At 56.5% G+C, this 20479-nt stretch overlaps 1 protein-coding gene across 2 annotated transcripts in view; it reads right to left on the bottom strand.

The window, feature by feature from the left end:
- Nucleotides 1-20479, bottom strand: part of CRTC2 (CREB regulated transcription coactivator 2) — a 36391-nt gene that overhangs the window by 14180 nt on the left and 1732 nt on the right. The window contains exons 2-8 of one of the 2 annotated variants that reach the window (XM_072114466.1): nucleotides 13242-13436; nucleotides 13052-13170; nucleotides 2049-2150; nucleotides 1861-1977; nucleotides 1074-1135; nucleotides 258-326; nucleotides 46-149 (exon numbers count right to left, since the gene is read on the bottom strand). In XM_072114466.1, coding sequence (XP_071970567.1) covers nucleotides 46-149; nucleotides 258-326; nucleotides 1074-1135; nucleotides 1861-1977; nucleotides 2049-2150; nucleotides 13052-13170; nucleotides 13242-13436 — 768 coding nt within the window. Of the gene's footprint in view, nucleotides 1-45; nucleotides 150-257; nucleotides 327-1073; nucleotides 1136-1860; nucleotides 1978-2048; nucleotides 2151-5470; nucleotides 7468-13051; nucleotides 13171-13241; nucleotides 13437-20479 lie in introns of those variants that run through there. The other variant, XM_072114467.1, reaches the window with a different exon arrangement.

The raw sequence follows: 20479 nt of genomic DNA, 5'->3' as shown, positions 1-20479 counted from the left end.
GAAATCCTCTGTGCTGCTGTTACATACACGCCTGTGGGTGCTTACCAGTCCTCCGGGTGGCAGCAGGGGGCCCCTGGGGGGGCGCAGGGTACGGCTCCTGGGTGGCGGGGTGCATCACACTGGTGTGCAGGGCAGAGTCAGAGTTTGTTCTGATGGAGGAGACAGAACAGCGTCAGACACAAGGGGGCGACATGGAGAGCGGGCACAGAGCGGGCATCTGCCATGGGGGAGGGGCAGTAGATGAATGGGTGCTTCACCTGTTCAGGGCGCTCGGCAGGTGGTGCATCTGGGAGGAGTCAGGGGGGTAGTTGCCCCAAGGGAGGTTCCTGATAACAACAAAGAAGGTGAGGGGGGGGGGGTCACACAATGGAGCAATACCCCCCAAACGTGTCTACTCCAATCACTTCCAGAGCTGCATTAAGAGTTCTGCTACACCACACCTTACACTTCAATCACTTCCAGAGCTGCAATCACAGCTCTGCTACACCACACCTTACACTCCAATCACTTCCAGAGCTGCAATCACAGCTCTGCTACATCACATCTTACACTCCAATCACAGCTCTGCTACATCACATCTTACACTCCAATCACTTCCAGAGCTGCAATCACAGCTCTGCTACATCACATCTTACACTCCAATCACTTCCAGAGCTGCAATCACAGCTCTGCTACATCACATCTTACACTCCAATCACAGCTCTGCTACATCACATCTTACACTCCAATCACTTCCAGAGCTGCAATCACAGCTTTGCTACACCACACCTTACACTCCAATCACAGCTCTGCTACATCACATCTTACACTCCAATCACTTCCAGAGCTGCAATCACAGCTCTGCTACATCACATCTTACACTCCAATCACTTCCAGAGCTGCAATCACAGCTCTGCTACATCACACCTTACACTCCAATCACTTCCAGAGCTGCAATCACAGCTCTGCTACATCACAACAGTGTTTGCAGCTTTGGTAGTGGCTGGAGCATAAGACATGATATAACTTGTGGTGCACATCTGTTAAACATGACAAACTCCACAACCTGCAGAGCTCCACAGCCGCCATATTACCTTCTCCAAGAAGACTCCTGGTGGGGGGACTGATAAGAGGCGCCATACGGTGAACTGTCCATGTGGGGGCGCTAAGGAAACATCACTGCAGAGGAGGGGAAGCTACTGCCCCCTGGTGTCAGCCATGTGTCACTGCAGAGGAGGGGAAGCTACTGCCCCCTGGTGTCAGCCATGTGTCACTGCAGAGGAGGGGAAGCTACTGCCCCCTGCTGTCAGCCATGTGTCACTGCAGAGGAGGGGAAGCTACTGCCCCCTGGTGTCAGCCATGTGTCACTGCAGAGGAGGAGAAGCTACTGCCCCCTGGTGTCAGCCATGTGTCACTGCCGAGGAGGGTAAGCTACTGCCCCCTGGTGTCAGCCATGTGTCACTGCAGAGGAGGGGAAGCTACTGCCCCCTGGTGTCAGCCATGTGTCACTGCAGAGGAGGGGAACCTACTGCCCCCTGGTGTCAGCCATGTGTCACTGCCGAGGAGGGTAAGCTACTGCCCCCTGGTGTCAGCCATGTGTCACTGCAGAGGAGGGGAAGCTACTGCCCCCTGGTGTCAGCCGTGTGTCACTGCAGAGGAGGGGAAGCTACTGCCCCCTGGTGTCAGCCATGTGTCACTGCAGAGGAGGGGAAGCTACTGCCCCCTGGTGTCAGCCATGTGTCACTGCAGAGGAGGGGAAGCTACTGCCCCCTGGTGTAGCTGGTAGGATACTGTGCCTGTGTCTATTATACAAGTGAATGGCCTGTGATACCACACACGGCCTGTGCACTGAGGTGGCGCTATAACACATAGGAAGGATATCTGTCGCATGTAGCGTCGCAGTGGGGACATCAAGCGGCGGGGGTCTCTGTGATGGACGCGTTCCACCAGGCCGTGGTGCCGGGTGCTCCGGGGATCCAGCGGTGACTGTGGGGGGCCCTGCCACATAACAGAGAGAGATAAGATGGGAGAAGAACGGAGAACAAAAAAGAGAGAGGGCGAGGACTGACCTGAAACTCAGAGGATCCGCTGCTCATCTGGTTGACGTTGGGGAGGGAGCCCCCATAGTAGGACCCCCGCATGTGCCCCATCCGCAGCTTCTGCACCTGGAGCTGAGAACAAACACAAGAATTAACATCACATGTCAAAACACACGTGATACATACATATGACATGTGTGACCCGTGTGACAGCAGTGGTGATCAGAGACATGTGTGACCCGTGTGTCAGCAGTGGTGATCAGTGACCCGTGTGACAGCAGTGGTGATCAGTGACCCGTGTGACAGCAGTGGTGATCAGTGACCCGTGTGACAGCAGTGGTGATCAGTGACACGTGTGACCCGTGTGACAGCAGTGGTGATCAGTGACACGTGTGACCCGTGTGACAGCAGTGGTGATCAGTGACCCGTGTGACAGCAGTGGTGATCAGTGACACGTGTGACCCGTGTGACAGCAGTGGTGATCAGTGACACGTGTGACCCGTGTGACAGCAGTGGTGATCAGTGACACGTGTGACCCGTGTGACAGCAGTGGTGATCAGTGACACGTGTGACCCGTGTGACAGCAGTGGTGATCAGTGACACGTGTGACCCGTGTGACAGCAGTGGTGATCAGTGACACGTGTGACCCGTGTGACAGCAGTGGTGATCAGTGACACGTGTGACCCGTGTGACAGCAGTGGTGATCAGTGACACGTGTGACCCGTGTGACAGCAGTGGTGATCAGTGACACGTGTGACCCGTGTGACAGCAGTGGTGATCAGTGACACGTGTGACCCGTGTGACAGCAGTGGTGATCAGTGACACGTGTGACCCGTGTGACAGCAGTGGTGATCAGTGACACGTGTGACCCGTGTGACAGCAGTGGTGATCAGTGACACGTGTGACCCGTGTGACAGCAGTGGTGATCAGTGACACGTGTGACCCGTGTGACAGCAGTGGTGATCAGTGACACGTGTGACCCGTGTGACAGCAGTGGTGATCAGTGACACGTGTGACCCGTGTGACAGCAGTGGTGATCAGTGACACGTGTGACCCGTGTGACAGCAGTGGTGATCAGTGACACGTGTGACCCGTGTGACAGCAGTGGTGATCAGTGACACGTGTGACCCGTGTGACAGCAGTGGTGATCAGTGACACGTGTGACCCGTGTGACAGCAGTGGTGATCAGTGACACGTGTGACCCGTGTGACAGCAGTGGTGATCAGTGACACGTGTGACCCGTGTGACAGCAGTGGTGATCAGTGACACGTGTGACCCGTGTGACAGCAGTGGTGATCAGTGACACGTATGACCCGAGTGACAGCAGTGGTGATCAGTGACCCGTGTGACAGCAGTGGTGATCAGTGACCCGTGTGACAGCAGTGGTGATCAGTGACACGTGTGACCCGTGTGACAGCAGTGGTGATCAGTGACATGTATGACCCGAGTGACAGCAGTGGTGATCAGTGACACGTGTGACACGTGTGACAGCAGTGGTGATCAGTGACACGTGTGACCCGTGTGACAGCAGTGGTGATCAGAGACACGTGTGACCCGTGTGACAGCAGTGGTGATCAGTGACACGTGTGACCCGTGTGACAGCCGTGGTGATCAGTGACACGTGTGACCCGTGTGACAGCAGTGGTGATCAGTGACACGTGTGACCCGTGTGACAGCAGTGGTGATCAGTGACACGTGTGACCCGTGTGACAGCAGTGGTGATCAGTGACACGTGTGACCCGTGTGACAGCCGTGGTGATCAGTGACACGTGTGACCCGTGTGACAGCAGTGGTGATCAGTGACACGTGTGACCCGTGTGACAGCAGTGGTGATCAGTGACACGTGTGACCCGTGTGACAGCAGTGGTGATCAGTGACACGTGTGACCCGTGTGACAGCAGTGGTGATCAGTGACACGTGTGACCCGTGTGACAGCAGTGGTGATCAGTGACACGTGTGACCCGTGTGACAGCAGTGGTGATCAGTGACACGTGTGACCCGTGTGACAGCAGTGGTGATCAGTGACACGTGTGACCCGTGTGACAGCAGTGGTGATCAGTGACACGTGTGACAGCAGTGGTGATCAGTGACACGTGTGACAGCAGTGGTGATCAGTGACACGTGTGACCCGTGTGACAGCAGTGGTGATCAGTGACCCCTGTGACAGCAGTGGTGATCAGTGACATGTATGACCCGTGTGACAGCAGTGGTGATCAGTGACCCGTGTGACAGCAGTGGTGATCAGTGACCCGTGTGACAGCAGTGGTGATCAGTGACATGTGTGAGCCGTGTGACAGCAGTGGTGATCAGTGACATGTGTGAGCCGTGTGACAGCAGTGGTGATCAGTGACACGTGTGACAGCAGTGGTGATCAGTGACATGTGTGAGCCGTGTGACAGCAGTGGTGATCAGTGACCCGTGTGACAGCAGTGGTGATCAGTGACCCGTGTGACAGCAGTGGTGATCAGTGACCCGTGTGACAGCAGTGGTGATCAGTGACACGTGTGACCCGTGTGACAGCAGTGGTGATCAGTGACACGTGTGACAGCAGTGGTGATCAGTGACATGTGTGACACGTGTGACAGCAGTGGTGATCAGTGACACGTGTGACCCGTGTGACAGCAGTGGTGATCATTGACACGTGTGACAGCAGTGGTGATCAGTGACATGTGTGACCCGTGTGACAGCAGTGGTGATCAGTGACACGTGTGACCCGTGTGACAGCAGTGGTGATCAGTGACCCGTGTGACAGCAGTGGTGATCAGTGACATGTATGACCCGTGTGACAGCAGTGGTGATCAGTGACATGTATGACCCGTGTGACAGCAGTGGTGATCAGTGACCCGTGTGACAGCAGTGGTGATCAGTGACACGTGTGACAGCAGTGATGATCAGTGACACGTGTGACAGCAGTGATGATCAGTGACATGTGTGACCCGTGTGACAGCAGTGGTGATCAGTGACATGTATGACCCGTGTGACAGCAGTGGTGATCAGTGACCCGTGTGACAGCAGTGGTGATCAGTGACCCGTGTGACAGCAGTGGTGATCAGTGACATGTATGACCCGTGTGACAGCAGTGGTGATCAGTGACACGTGTGACCCGTGTGACAGCAGTGGTGATCAGTGACATGTGTGACCCGTGTGACAGCAGTGGTGATCAGTGACCCGTGTGACCCGTGTGACAGCAGTGGTGATCAGTGACCCGTGTGACAGCAGTGGTGATCAGTGACATGTGTGACCCGTGTGACAGCAGTGGTGATCAGTGACATGTGTGACCCGTGTGACAGCAGTGGTGATCAGTGACATGTGTGACCCGTGTGACAGCAGTGGTGATCAGTGACATGTGTGACAGCAGTGGTGATCAGTGACCCGTGTGACAGCAGTGGTGATCGGTGGCATGTATGACAGAATGACAGGTCACAGATATCGCGATATGTCGGGGGCTGTACCCGGGTGGAGCCGATATCCATCATGACCTCCTCGAAGGCCGCCGTCTCCTCCGCCTGCCTCTGGCGCTGCAGAGCGATCTTCTCACTGAACTTGCGCGGGTTGGAGGCTGAGCCCGGCCCGATGGCCCCCGGAGCCGCCATTTTTCCAGCCCTTCCGCAGCCGCCGATGGGGTGCAGGGGGCAGAGAAGCCGCGGAGCCAGGCATGCCGGGAGTTGTAGTCTTGCTCCGCCCTAGCTCTGTATTACAGGCGGCTCAGGGAGCGGAATCGGACTACAAATCCCTGTCAGCCCTGCGAGGTGTGGGCGGAGATGAGCGCAATGCCTGCCGGGAAGTGAAGTTCACAGACTTTCTACTGCCACAGAAGTGACCCGGGCTACAACTACATCTCCCAGCGTGCCCCGCGTTACCGGCTCCAGTAACCCTTTACAGCCCAGTCACACCTCAACATTCACGGATGCAATCTCCTCAGTGATCTCTGAGCAGCGTGCAACCTAATTCTTCCTCAGGAATAATTCACCTCACACAGTATAGGGTGCAACTTCCTAATCCTTCCCCAGGACTAATTCACCTCACACAGTAGAGGGTGCAACTTCCTAATCCTTCCCGAGGACTAATTCACCTCACACAGTAGAGGGTGCAACTTCCTAATCCGTCCCCATGACTAATTCACCTCACACAGTATATAGGGTGCAACCTCCTAATCCTTCCCCAGGATTAATTCACCTCACACAGTATAAAGGGTGCAACCTACTGGTACTTCCCCTGGAATGATTCACCTTACACGGTATAGGATGCAACCTCCTAATCCTTCCCCAGGACTAAATCACCTCACACAGCATAGCGTGCAACCTCCTGGAACTTCCCCAGGACTAATTCACCTCACACAGTATATAGGGTGCAACCTACTGGTACTTCCCCTGGAATGATTCACCTTACACGGTATAGGATGCAACCTCCTAATCCTTCCCCAGGACTAAATCACCTCACACAGCATAGCGTGCAACCTCCTGGAACTTCCCCAGGACTAATTCACCTCACACAAAATAGAGTGCAATCTCCTGGTCCTTCCCCACGAATAATTCACCTCACACAGTATAGGGTGCAACCTCCAAATCCGTCCCCAGCAATAATTCACCTCACACAGTATATGCCATATGGTGCAACCTCCAAATCCTTCCCCAGCAATAATTCACCTCACACAGTATGGGGTGCAACCTCCTGATCCTTCCCCAGGACTAATTCACCTCACACAGCATAGCGTGCAACCTCCTGGAACTTCCCCAGGAATAATTCACCTCACACAAAATAGAGTGCAACCTCCAAATCCGTCCCCAGCAATAATTCACCTCACACAGTAGAGGGTGCAATCTCCTGGTCCTTCCCCTGGAATAATTCACCTCACACAGTATAGGGTGCAACCTCCTAATCCTTCCCCAGCAATAATTCACCTCACACAGTATATGCCATATGGTGCAACCTCCAAATCCTTCCCCAGCAATAATTCACCTCACACAGTATGGGGTGCAACCTCCTGATCCTTCCCCAGGACTAATTCACCTCACACAGCATAGCGTGCAACCTCCTGGAACTTCCCCAGGAATAATTCACCTCACACAAAATAGAGTGCAACCTCCAAATCCGTCCCCAGCAATAATTCACCTCACACAGTAGAGGGTGCAATCTCCTGGTCCTTCCCCTGGAATAATTCACCTCACACAGTATAGGGTGCAACCTCCTAATCCTTCCCCAGCAATAATTCACCTCACACAGTATATAGGGTGCAACCTCCTGGTCCTTCTCAAGCAATAATTCACCTCACACAGTATAAAGGGTGCAATCTCCTAATCCTTCCCCCGGAATCATTTACCTAACACAGGATATGGTGCAACCTCCTAATCCTTCCCCAGGAATAATTCACCTCAGGCCCAGTAAATACTCGTGTGTGCTGTTTGCTACCTGTGTATTTTACGTTCCTGTAGACTTCTACGAGGCAGAACAGGCCCAGATCTGAATACGAGGACATGTTCTATATTGTGAGGACCGTATATACGGACACCTTACCGCGCAGAGAATTATACACAACTCATATAAGGAGCCATATTTTACATTATAGTCTATAGGTCCACACTCCAGGTCCCGTGTTTGTGGCTACACAAGGCCCAAATATCTAGACGTGTGCATGACGAATCGTACTAGTCTGTGTCGTTCGCAAATGAGCTGGCTCACTTAACCCCGCCCCTAATCAGCTCATCACGCCCCCTTTAACCCCATATAATCTGGTTAAAAGTGGAGTGGGGCGACCCACTGGCCTGTGGCTCCCTATCATATGTTTAATAGGGAGCCGTTCAGGAGCCGGCTCGTCTTAGTAAGTGGAGCCTAATGAGCCTAATGGCTCGCTAAGAAGAGCCGGACTTCCCATCACTACCTCATACAGTATACGGAGCAACCTCCTAATCCTTCCCCACAAATAATTCAGGAGGAGGAATTACTAAGGGCAGCGGGTGCAACCTCCTAATCCTTCCCCAGTACAAATTCATCTCATAAAGACTGTGGTGCAACCTCCTAATTCTTCCCCAGGAACAATAACCTGACGCACAGAGAATAGTGTAAATATTAGATATTTATTGCTGTATCTCACTCTCACGGCTCGGATACAACATTCAGTCAGGCTGAGGCGTAACAAATCTCCAGTAGAAACGCGACTTCATGTACAAATCACTAGAAAAATCACAGAAAAATATCAAATATAGCGACTTTGTGGCACCGGCGTGAGCTGTGGTGCACGAGGCGAGCGGGCCCTGGATCTACATCCATCGGGCCCTTGAGTTTGGAGGCACATAGTGGGCGACGGGCGACTCCGGGACCAAGGTGAAGTGAATCGTGTGCTGGACAAGGGGGCGGTGCTGAGGCAAGAAGGCGGAGCTTTACACCATACAGATGAAGGCGGAGCTTTACACCGTACAGATGAAGGCGGAGCTTTACACCGTACAGATGAAGGCGGAGCTTTACACCGTACAGATGAAGGCGGAGCTTTACACCGTACAGATGGAGGCGGAGCCTTACACCGTACAGATGGAGGCGGAGCCTAGCAGCAGGTCCATAGCACTACTGTGACAGAAAGCAAACCATCAGCAGGACAGACCCACTGCAGGACAGTCGCCATGGTGACCGCAGGAAGGTCCAAGCAGTCTGCAGGTAAGTTTTCCCATTTTCTGAGCATTTTTTGTGCAAAACTTTCTTTCAGAGCATGAGGAACAGGTAAGACTATGCAGAGTTCTCCAGTATGAAATGACCACCGGGTGGCGACCCCTGGGGACATGCGCTTCTCATACCAGAGGGGGCGCTGCACGTATGGGAGAGGATTGCTGACGCTTTATGTTAGAAAACGCAAAAACGAAGATAAAACTCTTACAAATCTTCAATGTTGAACTTTAAAAAGGAAACTCCAGCCTAAGAGGAACGTAACCATGGCAATACTGCTATTAGTTACTGTTGGTGTAGTTATATACTGGTACATAGGGGGCGGTACTGCTATTAGTTACTGCTGGTGCAGTTATATACCGGTACATAGGGGGCGGTACTGCTATTAGTTACTGCTGGTGTAGTTATATACCGGTACATAGGGGGCGGTATTACATTAGTTACTGCTGGTGCAGTTATATACCGGTACATAGGGGGCGGTACTGCTATTAGTTACTGCTGGTGTAGTTATATACTGCTACATAGGGGGCGGTACTGCTATTAGTTACTGCTGGTGTAGTTATATACTGGTACATAGGGGGCAGTACTGCTATTAGTTACTGCTGGTGCAGTTATATACTGGTACGTAGGGGGCGGTACTGCTATTAGTTACTGCTGGTGCAGTTATATACCGGTACATAGGGGGCGGTACTGCTATTAGTTACTGCTGGTGTAGTTATATACCGGTACATAGGGGGCGGTATTACATTAGTTACTGCTGGTGCAGTTATATACCGGTACATAGGGGGCGGTACTGCTATTAGTTACTGCTGGTGTAGTTATATACTGCTACATAGGGGGCGGTACTGCTATTAGTTACTGCTGGTGTAGTTATATACTGGTACATAGGGGGCAGTACTGCTATTAGTTACTACTGGTGCAGTTATATACTGGTACGTAGGGGGCGGTATTACATTAGTTACTGCTGGTGTAGTTATATACTGGTACATAGGGGGCGGTATTACATTAGTTACTGCTGGTGTAGTTATATACTGGTACATAGGGGGCGGTATTACATTAGTTACTGCTGGTGTAGTTATATACTGGTACATAGGAGGCGGTATTACATTAGTTACTGCTGGTGTAGTTATATACTGGTACATAGGGGGCGGTATTACATTAGTTACTGCTGGTGTAGTTATATACCGGTACATAGGGGGCGGTATTACATTAGTTACTGCTGGTGCAGTTATATACCGGTACATAGGGGGCGGTACTGCTATTAGTTACTGCTGGTGTAGTTATATACCGGTACATAGGGGGCGGTATTACATTAGTTACTGCTGGTGTAGTTATATACCGGTACATAGGGGGCGGTATTACATTAGTTACTGCTGGTGCAGTTATATACTGGTACATAGGGGGCGGTACTGCTATTAGTTACTGCTGGTGTAGTTATATACTGCTACATAGGGGGCGGTACTGCTATTAGTTACTGCTGGTGCAGTTATATACCGGTACATAGGGGGCGGTACTGCTATTAGTTACTGCTGGTGTAGTTATATACTGGTACATAGGGGGCGGTATTACATTAGTTACTGCTGGTGCAGTTATATACTGGTACATAGGGGGCGGTATTACATTAGTTACTGCTGGTGCAGTTATATACCGGTACATAGGGGGCGGTACTGCTATTAGTTACTGCTGGTGCAGTTATATACCGGTACATAGGGGGCGGTATTACATTAGTTACTGCTGGTGCAGTTATATACTGGTACACAGGGGGCGGTATTACATTAGTTACTGCTGGTGTAGTTATATACCGGTACACAGGGGGCGGTATTACATTAGTTACTGCTGGTGTAGTTATATACCAGTACATAGTAGGCGGTACTGCTATTAGTTACTGCTGGTGTAGTTATATACTGCTACATAGGGGGCGGTACTGCTATTAGTTACTGCTGGTGCAGTTATATACCGGTACATAGGGGGCGGTATTACATTAGTTACTGCTGGTGTAGTTATATACTGGTACATAGGGGGCGGTATTACATTAGTTACTGCTGGTGTAGTTATATACTGGTACATAGGGGGCGGTATTACATTAGTTACTCCTGGTGTAGTTATATACTGGTACATAGGAGGCGGTATTACATTAGTTACTGCTGGTGTAGTTATATACTGGTACATAGGGGGCGGTATTACATTAGTTACTGCTGGTGTAGTTATATACTGGTACATAGGGGGCGGTATTACATTAGTTACTGCTGGTGTAGATATATACTGGTACATAGGGGGCGGTATTACATTAGTTACTGCTGGTGCAGTTATATACCGGTACATAGGGGGCAGTATTACATTAGTTACTGCTGGTGTAGTTATATACCGGTACATAGTAGGCGGTACTGCTATTAGTTACTGCTGGTGTAGTTATATACTGGTACATAGGGGGCGGTATTACATTAGTTACTGCTGGTGTAGTTATATACTGGTACATAGGGGGCGGTATTACATTAGTTACTGCTGGTGTAGTTATATACTGGTACATAGGGGGCGGTATTGCATTAGTTACTGCTGGTGTAGTTATATACCGGTACATAGGGGGCGGTATTACATTAGTTACTGCTGGTGTAGTTATATACCGGTACATAGGGGGCGGTATTACATTAGTTACTGCTGGTGTAGTTATATACTGGTACATAGGGGGCGGTACTGCTATTAGTTACTGCTGGTGTAGTTATATACCGGTACATAGGGGGCGGTATTACATTCGTTACTGCTGGTGTAGTTATATACTGGTACATAGGGGGCGGTATTACATTAGTTACTGCTGGTGTAGTTATATACTGGTACATAGGGGGCGGTATTACATTAGTTACTGCTGGTGCAGTTATATACCGGTACATAGGGGGCAGTATTACATTAGTTACTGCTGGTGTAGTTATATACCGGTACATAGTAGGCGGTACTGCTATTAGTTACTGCTGGTGTAGTTATATACTGGTACATAGGGGGCGGTATTACATTAGTTACTGCTGGTGTAGTTATATACTGGTACATAGGGGGCGGTATTACATTAGTTACTGCTGGTGTAGTTATATACTGGTACATAGGGGGCGGTATTGCATTAGTTACTGCTGGTGTAGTTATATACCGGTACATAGGGGGCGGTATTACATTAGTTACTGCTGGTGTAGTTATATACCGGTACATAGGGGGCGGTATTACATTAGTTACTGCTGGTGTAGTTATATACTGGTACATAGGGGGCGGTACTGCTATTAGTTACTGCTGGTGTAGTTATATACCGGTACATAGGGGGCGGTATTACATTCGTTACTGCTGGTGTAGTTATATACTGGTACATAGGGGGCGGTACTGCTATTAGTTACTGCTGGTGCAGTTATATACCTGTACATAGGGGGCGGTACTGTTATTAGTTACTGCTGGTGTAGTTATATACCGGTACATAGGGGGCGGTACTGCTATTAGTTACTGCTGGTGCAGTTATATACCGGTACATAGGGGGCGGTACTGCTATTAGTTACTGCTGGTGCAGTTATATACCGGTACATAGGAGGCGGTATTACATTAGTTACTGCTGGTGCAGTTATATACCTGTACATAGGGGGCGGTATTACATTAGTATAACAGTGGTGGCTGGAGTTTCCTTTACAGGTAGGTACCTCTGACCCTCAGATCTTGATGAATAAGATGGCGGTGATGACGGAGAAGCCGCACAGAATGGCGATGACCTTGGCGATGCGCTGCTCGCTGGCGCTCAGCTCGTGGGGCAGGATCTCCAGGAAGGTGATGTACAGGAAGGTGCCGGTGGCCATGCCCTCCAGGACGCTGCGGATCAGCTGCTGCATGGGGTCCGCGTTCTCTGTCAGCACGATGCCCAGCCCGATGCCCAGGGGGGTCATGAAGGAGAAGAGCAGGAGGCAGGAGAGGATGACCCGGGGGCGGAGCCGACCCTGCGCCAGCTTTAGGGTCAGGCTGAAGGAGATGATGCACTTGTGTATGAGCAGCGCCAGGCAGGTCTCCAGAACCTTCCCGCTCTCCTGCAGGAGCCCAACCGCCAGACCCTCCAGGACCGAGTGCAGGGACAGCGACAGGACCAGAACCACGGCCCGGACCGCAGAGTGAGCGTTCACATCCACGTGGACGTGCGGGTGGTCCGGGACCCTGGAGTCAGCGCTCAGCAGCGAGTGCGTCTCCTCCGACCACCCCGGCTGCTCCTTATAGCTCAGCACGATCTGCTCCAAGACCAGCACCAGGAAGAAGCCCATGGACAGGACAAACTCCTGCAGCGGGAACTGCAGCTGCGGGCAGAGAGCGAGGGGTTAAACCATGAGAGCGGGCAGCGGGCACAGCGCCACGTGTGCGGCCATACTCACAGCGATGTTCAGCCTCAGCAGAGCGTCGTTCATCCCGGCCAGGTAGTCCGGCAGCAGGTCCAGGAGGCAGGTGGCCAGGAAGACTCCTCCCGAAAAACAGCTGATGAGACGCCGACCCCCTGCAAGCAGGACACGGGCATTACACAGAGACTCCGCCCACAGCGCCACAAAATACAGCCCCGCCTCTTACCCAAGATGTCCGCAGGGGCCTGGCGTCTGAAGAGGAAGAGTGGGCTCAGGCCGCTGAGGAGGGTCAGCAGGAGCAGGGTCACCAGAGATCCCAACTTCACCTCCAGCCCCGCCAACGACAGGGACGAGTCCTCCAGGGCCGGGCTCCACACCACGCTAGCAGGATGCCCCTCCATGCCGGGGTCACCAGAGGTCACTGCAAGAGACACGTCACATACTACTCCACACCAGAGGTCACTGCAAGAGACACGTCACATACTACTCCACACCGCGCCGGCAGGATGCCCCTCCATGCCGGGGTCACCAGAGGTCACTGCAAGAGACACGTCACATACTACTCCACACCGCGCCGGCAGGATGCCCCTCCATGCCGGGGTCACCAGAGGTCACTGCAAGAGACACGTCACATACTACTCCACACCGCGCCGGCAGGATGCCCCTCCATGCCGGGGTCACCAGAGGTCACTGCAAGAGACACGTCACATACTACTCCACACCGCGCCGGCAGGATGCCCCTCCATGCCGGGGTCACCAGAGGTCACTGCAAGAGACACGTCACATACTACTCCACACCGCGCCGGCAGGATGCCCCTCCATGTCGGGCTCACCAGAGGTCACTGCAAGAGACACGTCACATACTACTCCACACCGCGCCGGCAGGATGCCCCTCCATGCCGGGGTCACCAGAGGTCACTGCAAGAGACACGTCACATACTACTCCACACCACGCTGGCAGGATGCCCCTCCATGCCGGGGTCACCAGAGGTCACTGCAAGAGACACGTCACATACTACTCCACACCAGAGGTCACTGCAAGAGACACGTCACATACTACTCCACACCAGAGGTCACTGCAAGAGACACGTCACATACTACTCCACACCAGAGGTCACTGCAAGAGACACGTCACATACTACTCCACACCAGAGGTCACTGCAAGAGACACATCACATACTACTCCACACCACGCTGGCAGGATGCCCCTCCATGCCGGGGTCACCAGAGGTCACTGCAAGAGACACGTCACATACTACTGCACACCGCGCTGGCAGGATGCCCCTCCATGCCGGGGTCACCAGAGGTCACTGCAAGAGACACGTCACATACTACTCCACACCGCGCTGGCAGGATGCCCCTCCATGCCGGGGTCACCAGAGGTCACTGCAAGAGACACGTCACATACTACTCCACACCAGAGGTCACTGCAAGAGACACGTCACATACTACTCCACACCAGAGGTCACTGCAAGAGACACGTCACATACTACTCCACACCAGAGGTCACTGCAAGAGACACATCACATACTACTCCACACCACGCTGGCAGGATGCCCCTCCATGCCGGGGTCACCAGAGGTCACTGCAAGAGACACGTCACATACTACTCCACACCAGATGTCACTGCAAGAGACACGTCACATACTACTCCACACCACGCTGGCAGGATGCCCCTCCATGCCGGGGTCACCAGAGGTCACTGCAAGAGACACGTCACATACTACTCCACACCAGATGTCACTGCAAGAGACACGTCACATACTACTCCACACCACGCTGGCAGGATGCCCCTCCATGCCGGGGTCACCAGAGGTCACTGCAAGAGACACGTCACATACTACTCCACACCACGCCCGCAGGATGCCCCTCCATGCCGGGGTCACCAGAGGTCACTGCAAGAGACACGTCACATACTACTCCACACCGCGCTGGCAGGATGCCCCTCCATGCCGGGGTCACCAGAGGTCACTGCAAGAGACACGTCACATACTACTCCACACCGCGCCGGCAGGATGCCCCTCCATGCCGGGGTCACCAGAGGTCACTGCAAGAGACACGTCACATACTACTCCACACCGCGCCGGCAGGATGCCCCTCCATGCCGGGGTCACCAGAGGTCACTGCAAGAGACACGTCACATACTACTCCACACCGCGCCGGCAGGATGCCCCTCCATGCCGGGGTCACCAGAGGTCACTGCAAGAGACACGTCACATACTACTCCACACCGCGCTGGCAGGATGCCCCTCCATGCCAGGGTCACCAGAGGTCACTGCAAGAGACACGTCACATACTACTCCACACCGCGCTGGCAGGATGCCCCTCCATGCCGGGGTCACCAGAGGTCACTGCAAGAGACACGTCACATACTACTCCACACCGCGCCGGCAGGATGCCCCTCCATGCCGGGGTCACCAGAGGTCACTGCAAGAGACACGTCACATACTACTCCACACCGCGCCGGCAGGATGCCCCTCCATGCCGGGGTCACCAGAGGTCACTGCAAGAGACACGTCACATACTACTCCACACCGCGCTGGCAGGATGCCCCTCCATGCCAGGGTCACCAGAGGTCACTGCAAGAGACACGTCACATACTACTCCACACCGCGCTGGCAGGATGCCCCTCCATGCCGGGGTCACCAGAGGTCACTGCAAGAGACACGTCACATACTACTCCACACCGCGCCGGCAGGATGCCCCTCCATGCCGGGGTCACCAGAGGTCACTGCAAGAGACACGTCACATACTACTCCACACCGCGCCGGCAGGATGCCCCTCCATGCCGGGGTCACCAGAGGTCACTGCAAGAGACACGTCACATACTACTCCACACCGCGCTGGCAGGATGCCCCTCCATGCCGGGGTCACCAGAGGTCACTGCAAGAGACACGTCACATACTACTCCACACCACTGGGGGGGGGGGGTACACAGCAGGGAGAGGATGGGGGGGCACAGCAGGGAGAGGATGGGGGGGCACAGCAGGGAGAGGATGGGGGGGCACAGCAGGGAGAGGATGGGGGGGCACAGCAGGGAGAGGATGGGGGGGCACAGCAGGGAGAGGATGGGGGGGCACAGCAGGGAGAGGATGGGGGGGCACAGCAGGGAGAGGATGGGGGGGGAGGACACAGCAGGGAGAGGATGGGGGGGGGAGGACACAGCAGGGAGAGGATGTGGGGGGGGAGGACACAGCAGGGAGAGGATGTGGGGGGGGAGGACACAGCAGGGAGAGGATGGGGGGGGGGACACAGCAGGGAGAGGATGGGGGGGGGGGACACAGCAGGGAGAGGATGGGGGGGGGGACACAGCAGGGAGAGGATGGGGGGGGAGGACACAGCAGGGAGAGGATGGGGGGGGCACAGCAGGGAGAGGATGGGGGGGGACACAGCAGGGAGAGGGGGGGGGACACAGCAGGGAGAGGATGGGGGGGAGGACACAGCAGGGAGAGGATGGGGGGGAGGACACAGCAGGGAGAGGATGGGGGGGAGGACACAGCAGGGAGAGGATGGGGGGGAGGACACAGCAGGGAGAGGATGGGGGGGAGGACACAGCAGGGAGAGGATGGGGGGGAGGACACAGCAGGGAGAGGATGGGGGGGGGAGGACACAGCAGGGAGAGGATGGGGGGGGAGGACACAGCAGGGAGAGGATGGGGGGAGGACACAGCAGGGAGAGGATGGGGGGAGGACACAGCAGGGAGAGGATGGGGGGAGGACACAGCAGGGACAGGATGGGGGGAGGACACAGCAGGGACAGGATGGGGGGAGGACACAGCAGGGACAGGATGGGGGGAGGACACAGCAGGGAGAGGATGGGGGGAGGACACAGCAGGGAGAGGATGGGGGGAGGACACAGCAGGGAGAGGATGGGGGGGAGGACACAGCAGGGAGAGGATGGGGGGAGGACACAGCAGGGAGAGGATGGGGGGGGACACAGCAGGGAGAGGATGGGGGGGGACACAGCAGGGAGAGGATGGGGGGGGGGAGGACACAGCAGGGAGAGGATGGGGGGAGGACACAGCAGGGAGAGGATGGGGGGGGACACAGCAGGGAGAGGATGGGGGGGGGAGGACACAGCAGGGAGAGGGACACAGCAGGGAGAGGATGGGGGGAGGACACAGCAGGGAGAGGATGGGGGGAGGACACAGCAGGGAGAGGATGGGGGGAGGACACAGCAGGGAGAGGATGGGGGGGAGGACACAGCAGGGAGAGGATGGGGGGAGGACACAGCAGGGAGAGGATGGGGGGGGGGGAGGACACAGCAGGGAGAGGATGGGGGGGGGGACACAGCAGGGAGAGGATGGGGGGGGGGACACAGCAGGGAGAGGATGGGGGGGGGAGGACACAGCAGGGAGAGGATGGGGGGGGGAGGACACAGCAGGGAGAGGATGGGGGGAGGACACAGCAGGGAGAGGATGGGGGCAGGACACAGCAGGGAGAGGATGGGGGGGGGAGGACACAGCAGGGAGAGGATGGGGGGGAGGACACAGCAGGGAGAGGATGGGGGGGGAGGACACAGCAGGGAGAGGATGGGGGGGGAGGACACAGCAGGGAGAGGATGGGGGGGGACACAGCAGGGAGAGGATGGGGGGGGAGGACACAGCAGGGAGAGGATGGGGGGGAGGACACAGCAGGGAGAGGATGGGGGGGAGGACACAGCAGGGAGAGGATGGGGGGGGAGGACACAGCAGGGAGAGGATGGGGGGGGGACACAGCAGGGAGAGGATGGGGGGGGGACACAGCAGGGAGAGGATGGGGGGGGACACAGCAGGGAGAGGATGGGGGGGGGACACAGCAGGGAGAGGATGGGGGGGGAGGACACAGCAGGGAGAGGATGGGGGGGGAGGACACAGCAGGGAGAGGATGGGGGGGGAGGACACAGCAGGGAGAGGATGGGGGGGGGGACACAGCAGGGAGAGGATGGGGGGGGAGGACACAGCAGGGAGAGGATGGGGGGGGGGAGGACACAGCAGGGAGAGGATGGGGGGGGAGGACACAGCAGGGAGAGGATGGGGGGGGGGAGGACACAGCAGGGAGAGGATGGGGGGGGGACACAGCAGGGAGAGGATGGGGGGGGAGGACACAGCAGGGAGAGGATGGGGGGGGAGGACACAGCAGGGAGAGGATGGGGGGGAGGACACAGCAGGGAGAGGATGGGGGGAGGACACAGCAGGGAGAGGATGGGGGGAGGACACAGCAGGGAGAGGATGGGGGGGGGAGGACACAGCAGGGAGAGGATGGGGGAGGACACAGCAGGGAGAGGATGGGGGGAGGACACAGCAGGGAGAGGATGGGGGGGAGGACACAGCAGGGAGAGGATGGGGGGGGAGGATACAGCAGGGAGAGGATGGGGGGGGACACAGCAGGGAGAGGATGGGGGCAGGACACAGCAGGGAGAGGATGGGGGGGGGAGGACACAGCAGGGAGAGGATGGGGGGGGAGGACACAGCAGGGAGAGGATGGGGGGGAGGACACAGCAGGGAGAGGATGGGGGGGGACACAGCAGGGAGAGGATGGGGGGGGGACACAGCAGGGAGAGGATGGGGGGGGGACACAGCAGGGAGAGGATGGGGGGGAGGACACAGCAGGGAGAGGATGGGGGGAGGACACAGCAGGGAGAGGATGGGGGGAGGACACAGCAGGGAGAGGATGGGGGGAGGACACAGCAGGGAGAGGATGGGGGGGAGGACACAGCAGGGAGAGGATGGGGGGGAGGACACAGCAGGGAGAGGATGGGGGGGAGGACACAGCAGGGAGAGGATGGGGGGAGGACACAGCAGGGAGAGGATGGGGGGGGAGGACACAGCAGGGAGAGGATGGGGGGAGGACACAGCAGGGAGAGGATGGGGGGAGGACACAGCAGGGAGAGGATGGGGGGGAGGACACAGCAGGGAGAGGATGGGGGGAGGACACAGCAGGGAGAGGATGGGGGGGGGGACACAGCAGGGAGAGGATGGGGGGGAGGACACAGCAGGGAGAGGATGGGGGGAGGACACAGCAGGGAGAGGATGGGGGGAGGACACAGCAGGGAGAGGATGGGGGGAGGACACAGCAGGGAGAGGATGGGGGGAGGACACAGCAGGGAGAGGATGGGGGGGAGGACACAGCAGGGAGAGGATGGGGGGAGGACACAGCAGGGAGAGGATGGGGGGGAGGACACAGCAGGGAGAGGATGGGGGGAGGACACAGCAGGGAGAGGATGGGGGGGGAGGACACAGCAGGGAGAGGATGGGGGGAGGACACAGCAGGGAGAGGATGGGGGGAGGACACAGCAGGGAGAGGATGGGGGGAGGACACAGCAGGGAGAGGATGGGGGGGAGGACACAGCAGGGAGAGGATGGGGGGGAGGACACAGCAGGGAGAGGATGGGGGGAGGACACAGCAGGGAGAGGATGGGGGGGAGGACACAGCAGGGAGAGGATGGGGGGGAGGACACAGCAGGGAGAGGATGGGGGGAGGACACAGCAGGGAGAGGATGGGGGAGGACACAGCAGGGAGAGGATGGGGGGGGCAGGACACAGCAGGGAGAGGATGGGGGGAGGACACAGCAGGGAGAGGATGGGGGGAGGACACAGCAGGGAGAGGATGGGGGGAGGACACAGCAGGGAGAGGATGGGGGGAGGACACAGCAGGGAGAGGATGGGGGGAGGACACAGCAGGGAGAGGATGGGGGGGGACACAGCAGGGAGAGGATGGGGGGGGACACAGCAGGGAGAGGATGGGGGGGGAGGACACAGCAGGGAGAGGATGGGGGGGGAGGACACAGCAGGGAGAGGATGGGGGGAGGACACAGCAGGGAGAGGATGGGGGGAGGACACAGCAGGGAGAGGATGGGGGGGAGGACACAGCAGGGAGAGGATGGGGGGGAGGACACAGCAGGGAGAGGATGGGGGGAGGACACAGCAGGGAGAGGATGGGGGGAGGACACAGCAGGGAGAGGATGGGGGGAGGACACAGCAGGGAGAGGATGGGGGGGAGGACACAGCAGGGAGAGGATGGGGGGGAGGACACAGCAGGGAGAGGATGGGGGGGGACACAGCAGGGAGAGGATGGGGGGGGGACACAGCAGGGAGAGGATGGGGGGGGACACAGCAGGGAGAGGATGGGGGGGGACACAGCAGGGAGAGGATGGGGGGGGACACAGCAGGGAGAGGATGGGGGGGGAGGACACAGCAGGGAGAGGATGGGGGGGGGGACACAGCAGGGAGAGGATGGGGGGGGCAGGACACAGCAGGGAGAGGATGGGGGGGGCAGGACACAGCAGGGAGAGGATGGGGGGGGAGGACACAGCAGGGAGAGGATGGGGGGAGGACACAGCAGGGAGAGGATGGGGGGAGGACACAGCAGGGAGAGGATGGGGGGAGGACACAGCAGGGAGAGGATGGGGGGAGGACACAGCAGGGAGAGGATGGGGGGAGGACACAGCAGGGAGAGAATGGGGGGGAGGACACAGCAGGGAGAG

This window comes from Engystomops pustulosus, chromosome 7, assembly GCF_040894005.1.
Source record: "Engystomops pustulosus chromosome 7, aEngPut4.maternal, whole genome shotgun sequence".
NCBI classification, from domain to species: domain Eukaryota; kingdom Metazoa; phylum Chordata; class Amphibia; order Anura; family Leptodactylidae; genus Engystomops; species Engystomops pustulosus.
Note: the sequence above shows the minus strand (reverse complement) of the source record. Positions and strands in the feature narration are given on the sequence as shown.